Source organism: Nothobranchius furzeri, chromosome 11 (genome assembly GCF_043380555.1).
Source record: "Nothobranchius furzeri strain GRZ-AD chromosome 11, NfurGRZ-RIMD1, whole genome shotgun sequence".
Taxonomy (NCBI): domain Eukaryota; kingdom Metazoa; phylum Chordata; class Actinopteri; order Cyprinodontiformes; family Nothobranchiidae; genus Nothobranchius; species Nothobranchius furzeri.
This window is the reverse complement of record NC_091751.1, coordinates 19945937-19960053: the sequence shown is the minus strand read 5'-3', so window position 1 is coordinate 19960053 and position 14117 is coordinate 19945937. Positions and strand designations below refer to the sequence as shown.

At 41.9% G+C, this 14117-nt stretch overlaps 1 protein-coding gene across 3 annotated transcripts in view; it reads right to left on the bottom strand.

Moving 5' to 3' along the window:
- Positions 1–14117, bottom strand: part of fndc5b (fibronectin type III domain containing 5b) — a 56543-nt gene that overhangs the window by 35716 nt on the left and 6710 nt on the right. For all 3 annotated transcript variants that reach the window (XM_070556203.1, XM_070556202.1, XM_015976819.3), the window contains 2 exons: positions 8658–8776; positions 5766–5964 (listed from right to left, as the gene is read on the bottom strand). In XM_070556203.1, coding sequence (XP_070412304.1) covers positions 5766–5949 — 184 coding nt within the window. In that variant the 5' untranslated portion in view covers positions 5950–5964; positions 8658–8776. The remainder of the gene's footprint in view (positions 1–5765; positions 5965–8657; positions 8777–14117) is intronic.

The window sequence follows — 14117 nt, the reverse complement described above, 5'->3', positions numbered from 1 at the left end:
AATTAAACTGAAGCAAACATCTTTACTGTGAACTAAATTTACTGTGTATCTTCATTCCTTTTGCCGTCCTTTTTCATTTGATTTTTCCTACTGGGAAGTTAGAATTTCCGAGGAGAAAGCGAACGCACCATTAGCTGGTAACAACGGTGGCAATGGAAGCTAACATATCAAGTTAACGTTATCTTTAACAGTTTATTTAGCTGCTGGAGCAGATTAAAACGATGATGCCTCAAACTTAGATCGTTGTCGCTGGTTTTACCTTCACCCATTCACCCGTCGCATTTAGTAAAGTAAAGCCAAACTTTAGAGCGCGTTCATGTTCTTCTAGTCGGAAATTCGGAGTTCCGAGGAGAAAGCGAACGCACCATAGCGAAACGGAAGCTAACAAATCAAGGTAACGTTATCTTAAACATTTTATTTACCTACTGGAGCAGATTAAGATGAGGATGTCTCACTTAGATCGTTGTCTGTCGCTAGTTTCATCACCCAGTTACCCATCACATTTAGTGAAGTGGACCCAAGCTTTAGCGTGCGTTCTTTCTACCATGCTTGCTCTGTTTACAACGGGCTCGCAGGGACCGGCGACATAACGCTCTTGCGCATGCGCAACTGTCTTGGCAGTACCAAAACGAGGCACCGTTTGAAATGACGTCAATCGGTGTTCGGTCGGTACTATGGAATTCGGTCGGTACCTTAAAAAGTACCGAATTCGGTACTCATCCCTAGTGCATGCTGACCTGTAATAGATTAAAAAAGAGTTTTTTTTAAATAGAAAAATGTAAAACAAACATATAACCTGCAGTACACTGGTTCTGTTCAGTTTAAAGAAAAGCAGCAGGGAAAACTACAGAGAATTTACATTTTTAAGACAGATCTAATCATTATTAGGCTTAAGTTGAATAAACAAATGCACATTGCACTTCAATGCTATTTTATTAAAAAGCCTGTTTTTTTAAGCGTTTTACCCTCATTTGATGCTAAATAAGTTCTAAGGTCCAATTTACATTAGATAACATCCTACAGCATTCAACATTTATAATGCATTTGGTTTATATTAATTACCTGCATGATAATACTCTGTAGAAATGTGTTGTGTACGTTTAACAAGTTCATTCTGTAGCTTAAAACATACATGAAACCATCTAAAGTTAACATGTAAGTCCTGAAAGCTTCTAGAATAAACAAAGTTACTTTACCTGAAAACGGTTGTGAACAAACGCTGCTGGTGGACGTGAAGCAGTTGTAGCTCCTTAATATTCCTGATCCATTTTCGCTAGCTTTAGCATTTTTCCTTTGCGTGTAGCTGCCGCCACGGCTGTGACGGGACCTACGGGTCACCGTAGAGGTGAAGGCTAGACTGTCCGAATTCAGAGCCGCTGGGTTCCGGTCTTAGCGGTCTGGCAAGGACCCGGCCTTGCTAGACCGGCGAGGACCCGTACTCGTAAGCATCCTTCCTGTGGATTCGGACACACCCGCTGACTGCTCTTTCACATAACCACGTTCGGCAGAACAACTTCCGGTTCAAAAGGCCAACGGATCCATCATCCAATCAGTGATGCCTGTTGTTGCAGCATTGGTACCTACCTTTTCCGGTTTGTGTTTTGTTTTTGTGGTTTTCAATTAGTTGTTGCGTTAAGTGATTTGTTTTTGTGGTTTGCACTTCAGGGCCACCGTAGTTTCTTGTGTTGATTCTGCAGATCTTGGGTCAAGCGCATTAACCCCAACATGACAGTTGAGTATCTGATTTGCTGCTGTGACTCTAAAATTTTCCTACTGAGAGACTAAAAAGGGATTTTGTATTCTAAGTGTGCTGTAGCCTTATTATTATACAGTTGTGGACTCAAAAAACAGCCATCACTCTATGGTAAAATATTGGTTTTCTAGGTTATCAATAACTTTGTTGCGTTTTTGTTTGGGAGAGGACCACTGTGTAACTGGGAAACATGGTTGCTATGAAGCAACACCGTGTTCAGCTGACTGACAGAATCAAATAAAATGGAAAAATCTAACAAAGAAAATTAAATGATTTCACCATTTTATAAACACTAGTACCTCATGAATCCCTGACGGACAGAAAGACAGACAGGTAGGCAGACTGGCAGAAGCAGCACAGGCTAGCCGTGTGAGCAGTTGTACTGCAGCAACAAATGCAAAGTTGTGTCAGGCTGAGTAATACCCGCTTAGAGGGGGAGGAGAGCAGTAATGGCCAAGAGATTTAATCAGGACAGCTAATGAATGCTTCCACCATCACACACCAAATTCATCCATCAAAGTCAGAGCTGCTGAACGTCAAGATAAATGGTCCAACCGGAAACCTACGTCACGTGACCAGACATACATGACAACTCACATTCATTATTCCCATCTATAGAGCCATATTTGCAGTTTACACGCAAACTTTGATCGTGTTTCTGTCACAAGACGCTCATGTTCATTTTAGCCTTAAAGCATCACTGGAGTATTTAACACTAAGCTATTGCTTTCTAACTAGTTTCAGTGATTTTGTAGGTAGAAACTTTACTAGCTTCAGACAGTACAGCACTCTGCTGCCCTCTGCTGACCAGAAACCACACTTAACAGTTTTGTGGTACAAGCAGGTTCACTAGGTGGAGCTCTTCCTGTGCACTTTGCCTGTAGCTCATATAAAGGCTAGCAGTTAGCTTTTTCAATTCATGATTATCAATAAAAAGCAAAAGATGAACAGTAAGAATTTAGCTTTTTTTTTGTGGGCATCATGGTGGAACCAGGAAGTAAGAGAGTAAAGTGTTTGGAAGCGAACAAAGAGCTAAACCAAAGCAAACATGGACGCAACCTACACTAGCTTTAGGGAGCTAAAGAAGGCTACAAAATCACATACTAGCTGTTTTTACAGGACCATAGCATTTGCAAAATGGGATTTGCCGCAGCTCCCTGGGGAGGATAAAGGTCGTTTATAAGATCAGACTGTGGCGGTAATGTGGCGCAATCGTGGCAGTTTTATGAAAGATTAGGTGATGGCGGCATAAAGGAGGTATGGGGCGGTCTCTGCGCTGCCGCAGACGTCCGTTTATCTTGGACATAACTTGCTTTTTATTGCGATTGAAGCCATGATCGTTACGTTTTTTTTTAACAAGCAGCTCCTAAAGGTGTCAGTCCCCATCAGTCCCTGTGCAGTCTCTGGTGATCTGAGCTTCAGCTCTAACAGAGAGGCTCGTGGAGCGTTGCTGCGTTCCAGTTTGCCATCTCAGCTGATTTTGTTCAAAAAGCAAACCTTATTGCCTGTGTTTACTTTCATTTTCAATAAATTTGTCAGCCGGAACTCAGCAATAACTCCCTGTGTCATCATGACATCTGCCTCTGTTACGCCAGGGCGCATACGACAGACCATTACAGCAATATTACTACCAAGTGAGGTGGAACGAATGCCACAAAATTTGCGCAACGCCATGCCAGCATGGCGCGTTTATAGACAAACCATTGGGGTAATATTACGCCGATTTGCCGGTATGGTGTGTCTTGTAAAAAGGGCTACTGATAGCGACCTGGCTTTGTTGCTACTGGACTTGTAAGTATATACACTCACCTAAAGGATTATTAGGAACAGCATACTAATACTGTGTCTGACCCCCTTTCGTCTTCAGAAATGCCTTAGTCAAATGTATTGATTCAACAAGGTGCTGTGAGCATTCTTTAGAAATGTTGGCCCATATTGATAGGATAGCATCTTGCAGTTGATGGAGATGTGTGGGATGCACATCCAGGGCACGAAGCTCCCGTTCCACCACATCCCAAAGATGCTCTATTGGGTTGAGATCTGGTGACTGTGGGGGCCGTTGTAGTACAGCGAACTCATCGTCATGTTCAAGAAACCAATTTGAAATGATTGGAGCTTTATGACACGGTGCATTATCCTGCTGGAAGTAGCCATCAGAGGATGGGTACATGGTAAATGGTAAATGGCCTGTATTTGTATAGCACCTTCTTAGGGTTCTAGAACCCTCCAAGGCGCTTCACAACACTAGCCCATGGCATTTAAATGATGCCCAATTGGCACTAAGGGGCCTAAAGTGTGCCAAGAAAACATCCCCCACACCATTACACCACCACCACCAGCCTGCACAGTGGTAACAAGGCATGATGGATCCATATTCTCATTCTGTTTATGCCAAATTCTGACTAACATTTTAATGTCTCAACAGAAATCGAGACTCATCAGACCAGGCAACATTTTTCCAGTCTTCAGTTGGTGAGCTGGTGCAAATTGTATCATCTTTTTCCTATTTGTAGTGGAGATGAGTGGTACCCGGTGGGGTCTTCTGCTGCTGTAGCCCACCCGCCTAAAAGTTGTGCGTGTTGTGGCTTCACAAATGCTTTGCTGCATTCCTCGGTTGTAACGAGTGGTTATTTCAGTCAAAGTTGCTCTTCTATCAGCTTGAATCAGTCAGCCCATTCTCCGCTGACCTCTAGCATCAACAAGACATTTTCGCCCACAGGACTGCCGCATACTGGATGTTTTCCCTTTTTCCCACCATTCTATGTAAACCCTAGAAATGGTTGTGGGTGAAAATCCCAGTAACTGAGCAAATTGTGAAATACTCAGACTGGCCCGTCTGGCACCAACAACCGTGCCACGCTCAAAATAGCTTCAATCACTTTTCTTTCCCATTCTGGCCTTCAGTTCAGGAGATTGTCTTGACCAGGACCACACCCTAACTAGTTTGATTAGATAATTGCATCAAGGAGAAGTTGAACAGATGTTCCTAATAATCCTTTAGGTGAGTGTAATTTGTCCAACATTGTGGATTTTTTTACTTTATGGCTTATCAGTTGGCTCATATTAGCACTGACTCGATGTTAGCGCTTGCTACAGCAGGTTGTTTACAGCAGCCGTGATTACACTTTTACAAGTAGGAGGGCAAACAGGAAACTTAACAAATGTTGCTTTAATAAATACAAGATATTTTATTTATCTGTCCTTTCATATTTAACCAATTATTGTGTCAGCCAAAAACTGAGTCAACATGTCACAGAGGACACTAAATGGCACAAAGTGGACATATTTTTTAAAATAAGGACAGTTTCCTTTCTAAGCATGTTTCCCTGAGGTCTCTAGGAAATACACTGCTCCCTTAAGTCCCAGTGTCTGCTCTTATCACCTCTCAGCTGATGAACATTTAGCTCTTTGCATTGCCCCTCCGAAGCAGCTGCTTTTGGCAGCGTAACTGGGTCGGATATGATAAAACTGGAGGCCTTGTGAGCTGCTCCAGATAAGAGCAGCCTGTGAGCTTGTGAGTGAATAGAATGATGAGGGGAGTTCCCACAAAGATTTGTGCTTTATGACCATTTTGTTTGGCCTGGAGAAGCATAAACACAAATATTAGAGCTCTGCTGTGTCGTTGTCGGAGTTCAAAATGGCTCATTAAAAAATCAGTCTGTGCTTGTACTTGTGTGAGCAAACGTGCATATAGATGTGTGTGTCTCTGCAGAGGAGAAACAAAGAGACAGAGTGTTTGTTTACTCCATCTTAGTCACTGTGTCGATGCAAGATTGCCTCTGTTTCTGGGGGTTTTGTATGCACAGATTTTCAATTTTCTTCTCACACGTGTTGCTTCCAGCATGAGAAATGTCTGAGGAAGATAGAAATATATACAGATGTGTGCTTGGAAGGAATGGGAATAATACCTCACAGGCAGTGGTGATTCTCTGAGAGGGACATTTTCATTTTTACTTTAAGTTTCTGCTAAACTGTATGTAGATCTGTCCTTAATTTCCTGGTAAAGACTCACTGGGACTCTTGGACTCCATCTTCTCTGACTCTTTTGGTGTTCTGAAGAGCACGGGCTGACTGGGGGGACTGCTGCCTCCCATGCTGATGCTCTGGACATGGACGATGTACTCGGTGTCCTCATCCAGATCCCACAGCGCGCAGGAGCGTGTGGTGGTGTTCACTTCCTGGATAAACCTCAACATGCGAACATCCTTTTTCTGCGGTTCCACATGGGCCAGACAAGCAACAGGAAGGAGAGATATTATCAGTTTTTAGAGGTAAAATGCAAACAATACTATTAAAACATCAGATGCTTTTAGCTACAAGCTAGACACATTATTTATTTAATCAGTTGTGCAGTGTGGGGAAGTCAGTTTTCCTCCTTAAGGCTGAGTTCATGCATGCATTTTCTTTTTGGTTAATGGTTAGGAAAAACTTTAAATAAAGCCTCCTGGGGTCTTTTCTACAATGCAATTAAGCTAAAGAAACAGAATTTGTCCAAGGCCATGTGCACTCTGCTAGAAATGCACACTATTACCCTGCTCGCTTGGGTCAATTGGCTCCTATTGGATTAAAGAGTACGGTTGGGGTGCTATTTCCTTCTTTAATTTACCAAGTAATTAAAGAAGGAAATAGCTTAAACCATTACAACTTCACAAGGACATAATGTAAATCTGACAGGCATCTGGAAGTGCACCTGTTGATTAACCGCATGGCTGTGGAAAGTAAACTTCATAAATTGAGCATTTGTTTAGTAAATTAAAGTGTTTATAGCACTTCAAATGTCATAGGGTTAGGGTTAGATGGTTAGGGTTAGGGTAAGTTATTTATTTTTTTGTTAATATTTATCAAGTATAACACCTCTACCAGGTGAATCAGTCTGAAAGGCTGTTATGAGTAAAAGTCATAAATAATTACCATCTTACCAGTACAAGATAGTTTCCTGAAAACCAAAATATGTCAACAAAATCTAAAAGATAATATTGTAAATAAATATTTAAAATCAAACTTAAACATTTAAATGTTTAAATCTAAATTAAAATGTGTCTATTTTTTAGCAAACGTGCAGCTTAACGACTGTTATGAGGACTAGCCTACCAAAATAAAAGCAGGGTGAGAAGATCTCCTTTCGAACATCTTGGAACACCTTTAGAGAGAGTCTGCTCATCCATGGAGCATATTTCCATGCTCCTGTCTGGTTTTCCGGGCACAATAATGACTGTTCCAAGATTAAATTAACTGTTGTGATCTTAACCATCAAAGGAACTGACAATAGATAGGGGATCTCCTAAACCAGCTTTATTTTGGCAGGCCATTTTTGTTTTACACAAGTCCAAGGCCATTTCTCAATATGTGTACTTGTCTGTACTTGTGTACTCACATCCTTGTGAAATAATGGCCCAAGTACTGTTTCCCTCCTAAGTACATACATACCATGGCAAGTTCCCAGATGTGTTCTTGTTCCACCCATTATATCGAAGATGCATTGATGCGTCCTTCTGCGGACTTGGGAAAGCAAAGTATCCCATACTATTGAGAAATGACCTGAATTTAGAGGTCAGCTGCAACTTTTATAGTTTTTTAATTGATATGCTTATATTTGATCAATTTATTATTATTATTATTGTCAAACAATGCTGCACATAATGTATTACTACAATGGGAGGATCATGTAAATCAGGGGTGTCAAACTCAAACTCACACGGGGCCGAAATGAAACTCTGGGACGGAGTCGAGGGCCAAACTTAACATTTTTTGAAAAAGTGACGGCAAATTTGCACATTTTCTTTATCAACATAATTGCAATTTAGAACCTTTAAATTTGGAAACAAACATATTTCTGCATTAACACTGAATGTGGAATAACCAAATTACACACGAGCAAGTCAGTTTTAAATAAAAGGCATCAGTGGTATTCATTACTTGTGGTATAATCAGCATTTTAAAAATCTATTCAGGATTTATGTTTTCTTGTTTATTCATTTTTCTTATTTTTCATTCTCCTTTTTTTCTCCTGTAATACGTGTCATCGCTGCTGTGATGTCTAGCTTTCCCCACTGAGGAACAATAAAGGGATTTTCTATTCTATTCATCTATCTGCAGCCTTTCCACTTCCTGTTTACTGTAGGTTAAATCTTTTCTCACGGGCCAACAACAAAAGAAAAATATCATTTTATCTTAAATGAAAATGCAACATCTCACCTGTTAACTTTCATGTTTTGGAGCAGAAAAAGAGCATAAAACCAACATATTTAAAGCTCAGTTTGCTCCACTGGTTTACTGTGATGCTCACCTGTTCCAGCCAGATACCTGCATCATGGGGTTGATCTGAGCTGAGGAGGAGACTCCTGTTGTTTTGTTTATCTTCATCATAATAATGACAACATTAGATGACAACAGGTGCTCACATAGGTTTGTGCTGATGAACATGTCTGAGCAGCTTGACCACGTTGTTGTGTGTCGGGGAGGAAACACAACCACAGAGCCATGCTGGTTTGAGCGTGTCGCTGCTCGCTGGAGTTATATCAGCTCTGTCTGGACGTTAGTTGGAAAACTTTCTCTTTCAGTCGTGAACACATTACTGAGCGGCTAGAATCTCCGTTTCTGGGCTTCAACGTCAGAAAACGCGTGAACTCGGCGCTGAGTGAGAGGAGTGTAGTTTGAGACAGCGGAGCTGCAGACACCGGCAGCAGGCGCTGGGAAAAACACAAAGGAGGGGGCGCGTCGGCTCCGCGCTGACGCTGCAAAGCATCATGGGAGTTGAAGTCTTTGCTGTAAAATCGGCCAGCGGGCCAGTTTTAATATATTTTCGATATTTATCTCGCGGGCCACATAAAAATGCTCCGCGGGCCGCATCTGGCCCGCGGGCCTTGAGTCTGACATATGTGATGTAAATAATACTCAGAGGTACCTGTTGAGTGATGGCGAATCCAATTACGGGGTCTCCCTCCAAGATTTCCCATGTCACCACGGCCGAGTTGACCTCAAGCTCTCTGATGGTCACATTGAGCGGAGCTGACAGCAAAGTGTCTAACAGATGTACACACACACACACAGGCGCGCGCGCACACATACACACACACACACACACACACACACACCAAAATGTTTAAATGAAACAAAGTTTTAAAAAGATGATAAATATTGTCTATAATAAATTCTCTTATTCCGTAATAGATCCAATAGATCTTCCAACAGGAGCTTCTAGCATGCACACACGTAACGTTTACCCTCTAACTCTATTTTCTTGTTCCACCCTTCAGTCCAACTTCCCTGGGATCGTCTCTCCACCTCACATAAATTAGGCTTTCTTCTTTCATTAATGCAGGCCTAATTAAGCACATTGAAGTTTCTTTGTTTCCCTTGAGAAGGTTTTCTTCTGATTCTTTTTAAGTTTTTTTCCTTTAATGTATTCTATCCACTTCGTCACACACAAATCACCCTCATGCAGCCTTTCTTCTGCTCTTGTCAAGTAATCCTAACTGTTAAAATACTTTATAAATGTGATAAATAAAAATAACATCTTCTTTACCTCATTTAATTTCTACACTAGGAAAGTGTGTGTGTGTGTGTGTGTGTGTGTGTGTGTGTGTGCGTGCGTGTGTTACGACCAACCCAAGGTCTTCTATGATCAGACATATTTCCCATGAGTCCAATTGACAAAGTAACAGCAGAGCCAGACCTTGACATTATATTGAAACACACACACACACACACACACACACACACACACACACACACACTTGACTAGCACAACAATGTCTCTTTATCTGAGGTATAAATAGTCTAAACCAGGGGTGTCAAACTCAAACTCACACGGGGCCGAAATGAAACTCTGGGACGGAGTCGAGGGCCAAACTTAACATTTTTTGAAAAAGTGACGGCAAATTTGCACATTTTCTTTATCAACATTTATGCAATTTAGAACCTTTAAACTTGGAAACAAACTTATTTCTGCATTAACACTGAATGTGGAATAACCAAATTACACACGAGCAAGTCAGTTTTAAATAAAAGGCATCAGTGGTATTCATTACTTGTGGTATAATCAGCATTTTAAAAATCTATTCAGGATTTATGTTTTCTTGTTTATTCATTTTTCTTATTTTTTATTCTCCTTTTTTTCTCCTGTAATACGTGTCATCGCTGCTGTGATGTCTAGCTTTCCCCACTGAGGAACAATAAAGGGATTTTCTATTCTATTCATCCATCTGCAGCCTTTCCACTTCCTGTTTACTGTAGGTTAAATCTTTTCTCACGGGCCAACAACAAAATAAAAATATCATTTTATCTTAAATGAAAATGCAACATCTCACCTGTTAACTTTCATGTTTTGGAGCAGAAAAAGAGCATAAAACCAACATATTTAAAGCTCAGTTTGCTCCACTGGTTTACTGTGATGCTCACCTGTTCCAGCCAGATACCTGCATCATGGGGTTGATCTGAGCTGAGGAGGAGACTCCTGTTGTTTTGTTCATCTTCATCATAATAACGACAACATTAGATGACAACAGGCGCTCACATAGGTTTGTGCTGATGAACATGTCTGAGCAGCTTGACCACGTTGTTGTGTGTCGGGGAGGAAACACAACGACAGCAACCACAGAGCCGTGCTGGTTTGAGCGTGTCGCTGTTCGCTGGAGTTATATCAGCTCTGTCTGGACGTTAGTTGGAAAACTTTCTCTTTCAGTCGTGAACACATTACTGAGCGGCTAGAATCTCCGTTTCTGGGCTTCAACGTCAGAAAACGCGTGAACTCGGCGCTGAGTGAGAGGAGTGTAGTTTGAGACAACGGAGCTGCAGACACCGGAAGCAGGCGCTGGGAAAAACACAAAGGAGGGGGCGCGTCGGCTCCGCGCTGACGCTGCAAAGCATCATGGGAGTTGAAGTCTTTGCGGTAAAATCGGCCAGCGGGCCAGTTTTAATATATTTTTGATATTTATCTCGCGGGCCACATAAAAATGCTCCGCGGGCCGCATCTGGCCCGCGGGCCTTGAGTCTGACATATGTGGTCTAAACGAACAACTGCATGCTCATCAGGATTAATTTCTTGTTAACACACTATCTAGTATTACCTAAATTTAAAAACAGCTCTCAGAAAGTAATCATTAGGTTTAAATCTACAGCAACCCAAACATAGTCAAATTCGGCCATAGCAAAGCACAGAATCGTTATAATCATTGCATTTTAAAGCTATTGAGCTATGATTTCACTGCACTGTCTGTGCGCTAACAGTAATATTGGGTCAGATCTTACAAAATGTGGTGTTCATGGTTTGACCAATCACAAACGGACTTGTGGGCTGCACTGATGCACAAAGTTTGAACTGTTAACATTAAAATAAGGCAGCTTTAATATTAGCATGAGCACATTTTAAGTTTTATTCAGCTTTTAAAGTGAGCCTACATTCTTAATGATAATAAATCTGCTGTGGTTTCTAGTATAAATAAAGTCTCTTCTCTGACTGGCTAACAATAATACAACACTACCACTGACTCCATTCACTCTGCAAAGTTGAAGTTTCATCTCCACAAAGAACACAAGCCTGAAGGAGTTCCACTTTGTGGTGAAGTTGCTAATGCTAATGGTTAGCTTCCACTAGCGTAGATGCTCTCTTCTTTCTCCTGGACGCTAAATCAACAACAGCTTTATCCGGTTTTGAGCCAAGGTCTCGATGGATGCTAATATTTCCCTGTGATATAGAAGGGTCTGGTTTGTTCTGACCTGAGAGTCTAGGGGGAGCCTAAGTCTCCTCCCCTTTCGGTCGGCTCATGGGTCCCGGGAAGAACAAAAAAATTAATGCAAGTCAATGACACTAAAAGAGATATTTCCTAATCCGCTTTGCCTTACACCCAGCCATACATTGTACTTCAATTGAAATGAAATGGTGTGTGTTTCGACCATGCCAGTCACATATTTTGAGATTTATCAACTTGTAGTTCGTAATTAGCATTAAATTGGACGTTGGTACATCACATCTATATGGTGTCACCAGAGAATCTCCTCTCCACTAGCATAGCTGCAACTTACCACATGGCCAGATTTATAGTGGTTCTTTCCTCCTGAAGGAATGATTTGAAGTTTGCTAAACTTACAGCCATTTTTTCCTTTCCTTTTCTCCAAGTCTGGTTTGATGACATCAATTTGGTGATGCACAATTGTAGTCCTGGACATAGTTTAACACAAAACCTAGAAAAAACTTTTGCCTAAGCACGTTCTTGGCATCAAAACGCATCTTTAAAATTTACGGACACCATGTGAAATCCATGACACTTAACAAACGAGATTAGAAATTAGCAACTTTAGCCCCATTGACTTGCATTCACTTTTTCATTCTTCCGGGTAGCCACGGTCAGGAAGTTGAAGAGCATGACTTAAGCCGGGCGTACACTGTGCGACTTTTTCACTCGTAGCACTCAGCTTCAGCTCAAACTGTACGACTTCCTCGCAGGGCAGACCTGACGAGTCATGTGCTCACACTGCACGTCTGGTAGCAACACGTCGGACCTAAAAATATGCTAAAAATAGCAGTTTTTACTCAACACGTCAGACTTTTTTGTCTTGCCTGTTGTCCTTCGGGAGTGCTGCAGGAGGACACACAGCGATTTATGGGGGTTGGATGAGGAAAACGAAATAAAGAAAGTAAATCTGTGTTTTGTGATCAGTTTAATTTGACATGAACAGGACAAACACGCTTTCTTGACAATCTTTGTGAGTAAAAAAAACGTGTAGAAACAAAAACGAACAGCGTGTATTATTAGGGAAATAGCGGGCGAGCGGTGTTGATGCAGGATTGTGCATGCACCGTGAGCGGTTCTGATACTTTTTGGGTCGCAGCTGCTCGCAGCGCCACTTTAACAGTGCGATACCCTCACGAGGGACGAGTGAAATATTAAACACGCCAGAAGTCCGTGCGAGCTCACGATTGCCGATCGGTAGCTAGTCACGTGGTGTTAATTACCTCTCGTAACCCCCTGTACACTACCCGACGCTCAGCGCAAAACTCGCCCCGATCTCATGGATTCTCGCACGAGTGAAAAATCGGCTCAAAAAAGTGAAAAAGTCGCACAGTGTACGCCCGGCTTTAGGCTCCCTATTTCCTTTCTGCGGCTAATACATGAAATGGGTAGCCTGGCAAGACATCCTATGTGAATACATAGTCTGGCCACAACCCATTGACAGCTCTAAGTCATGGGGCAGATTCTATGGTTGTCCTTCAAACTGTCTCTGCATACTATTGGACAGGGGCGGCGTTAGGCCCGGCTACTTGGGCTGAAGCCCCGGATGTTTCATAGGAAGCCCCGGATCTAAATCGCGGAAGTAACATGCAGTACGTCTGTTTCTTTCAAAGCTCATTAGACTAACATGCAGTACCAAAGTCCAAAGGAGAGGGAGCAGCTGGCAGTAGTTTGTATACAGCCTGCCTGAGCCTCCACCACTGAAGAAGAAGCCCTTCAGCAGCCGGTTTCTTCTACACTCTCTGCCTGAAATGCATGAGTGAGGATGGACATAAGGACGTTTTTTAGACCAAAAGTACGGCGACGGAACCCCAGCTTTGATGAGACTGGTGCTGACTCAGGTTTGTGAGTCTTATTTGAAAATATTTGTTGTGCTGCTGGTTTGCCTAAAGTTAGCTTATCAGGTAAAGTTGTTGGAGAAAGAAAGGGAATATTTACTATCATCTCACACTAAACACTAACAGGAACAATACTCTGCACTGAAAATGCTTAATATGTAGCTTCAGATTAAAAATTATGTAGTACAAGACATATATGATGTTGACTAGTGCGTGTCACGTGCGTGTGTGCGCGCGCGTGCGTGTGCGCGTGCGTGCGTGTGTTAAGCCCCGGATGTTCTTCAGTCCTTAATCCGCCCCTGCTATTGGACACTAACTCTGCTACAAATGTCAGTCATCGCAGCAGTCCACCATACTCTGGCAAGAAGACGCAAATACATCCTTCTTCTAAATAAAGTGACAATGTGTATTTTTGCTGGCAATGGGGGGCAGTAAATACCTAAATTATTGCAGCAAGTAGTATTTTTGTGTTAGACTAAGACCTTACCAACGGATGGCCATTACGATCAAAAATCCCTGGGAGCACAACCTTCAGCAAAATAACAAGCACGTCAGACTCCCTATCATCACTGGCAATGAGCGACGAGGTAAATGTGTAAAACAACATTTATGAATGACAAAAGTTTTGCAACTGTTTGCTACAATCAGTAAATGTTTTTTGTCCTCACGGGCTTCCGTAGAAGGAAACATAGTGTCTAATATGGCAACTACCAGAGACTTAGACCCGCTCCCACGTACTTTAGACCAAATTTTATGGTTATATGTTACAAAGCTGCTGACATTTTTCAACTTCTG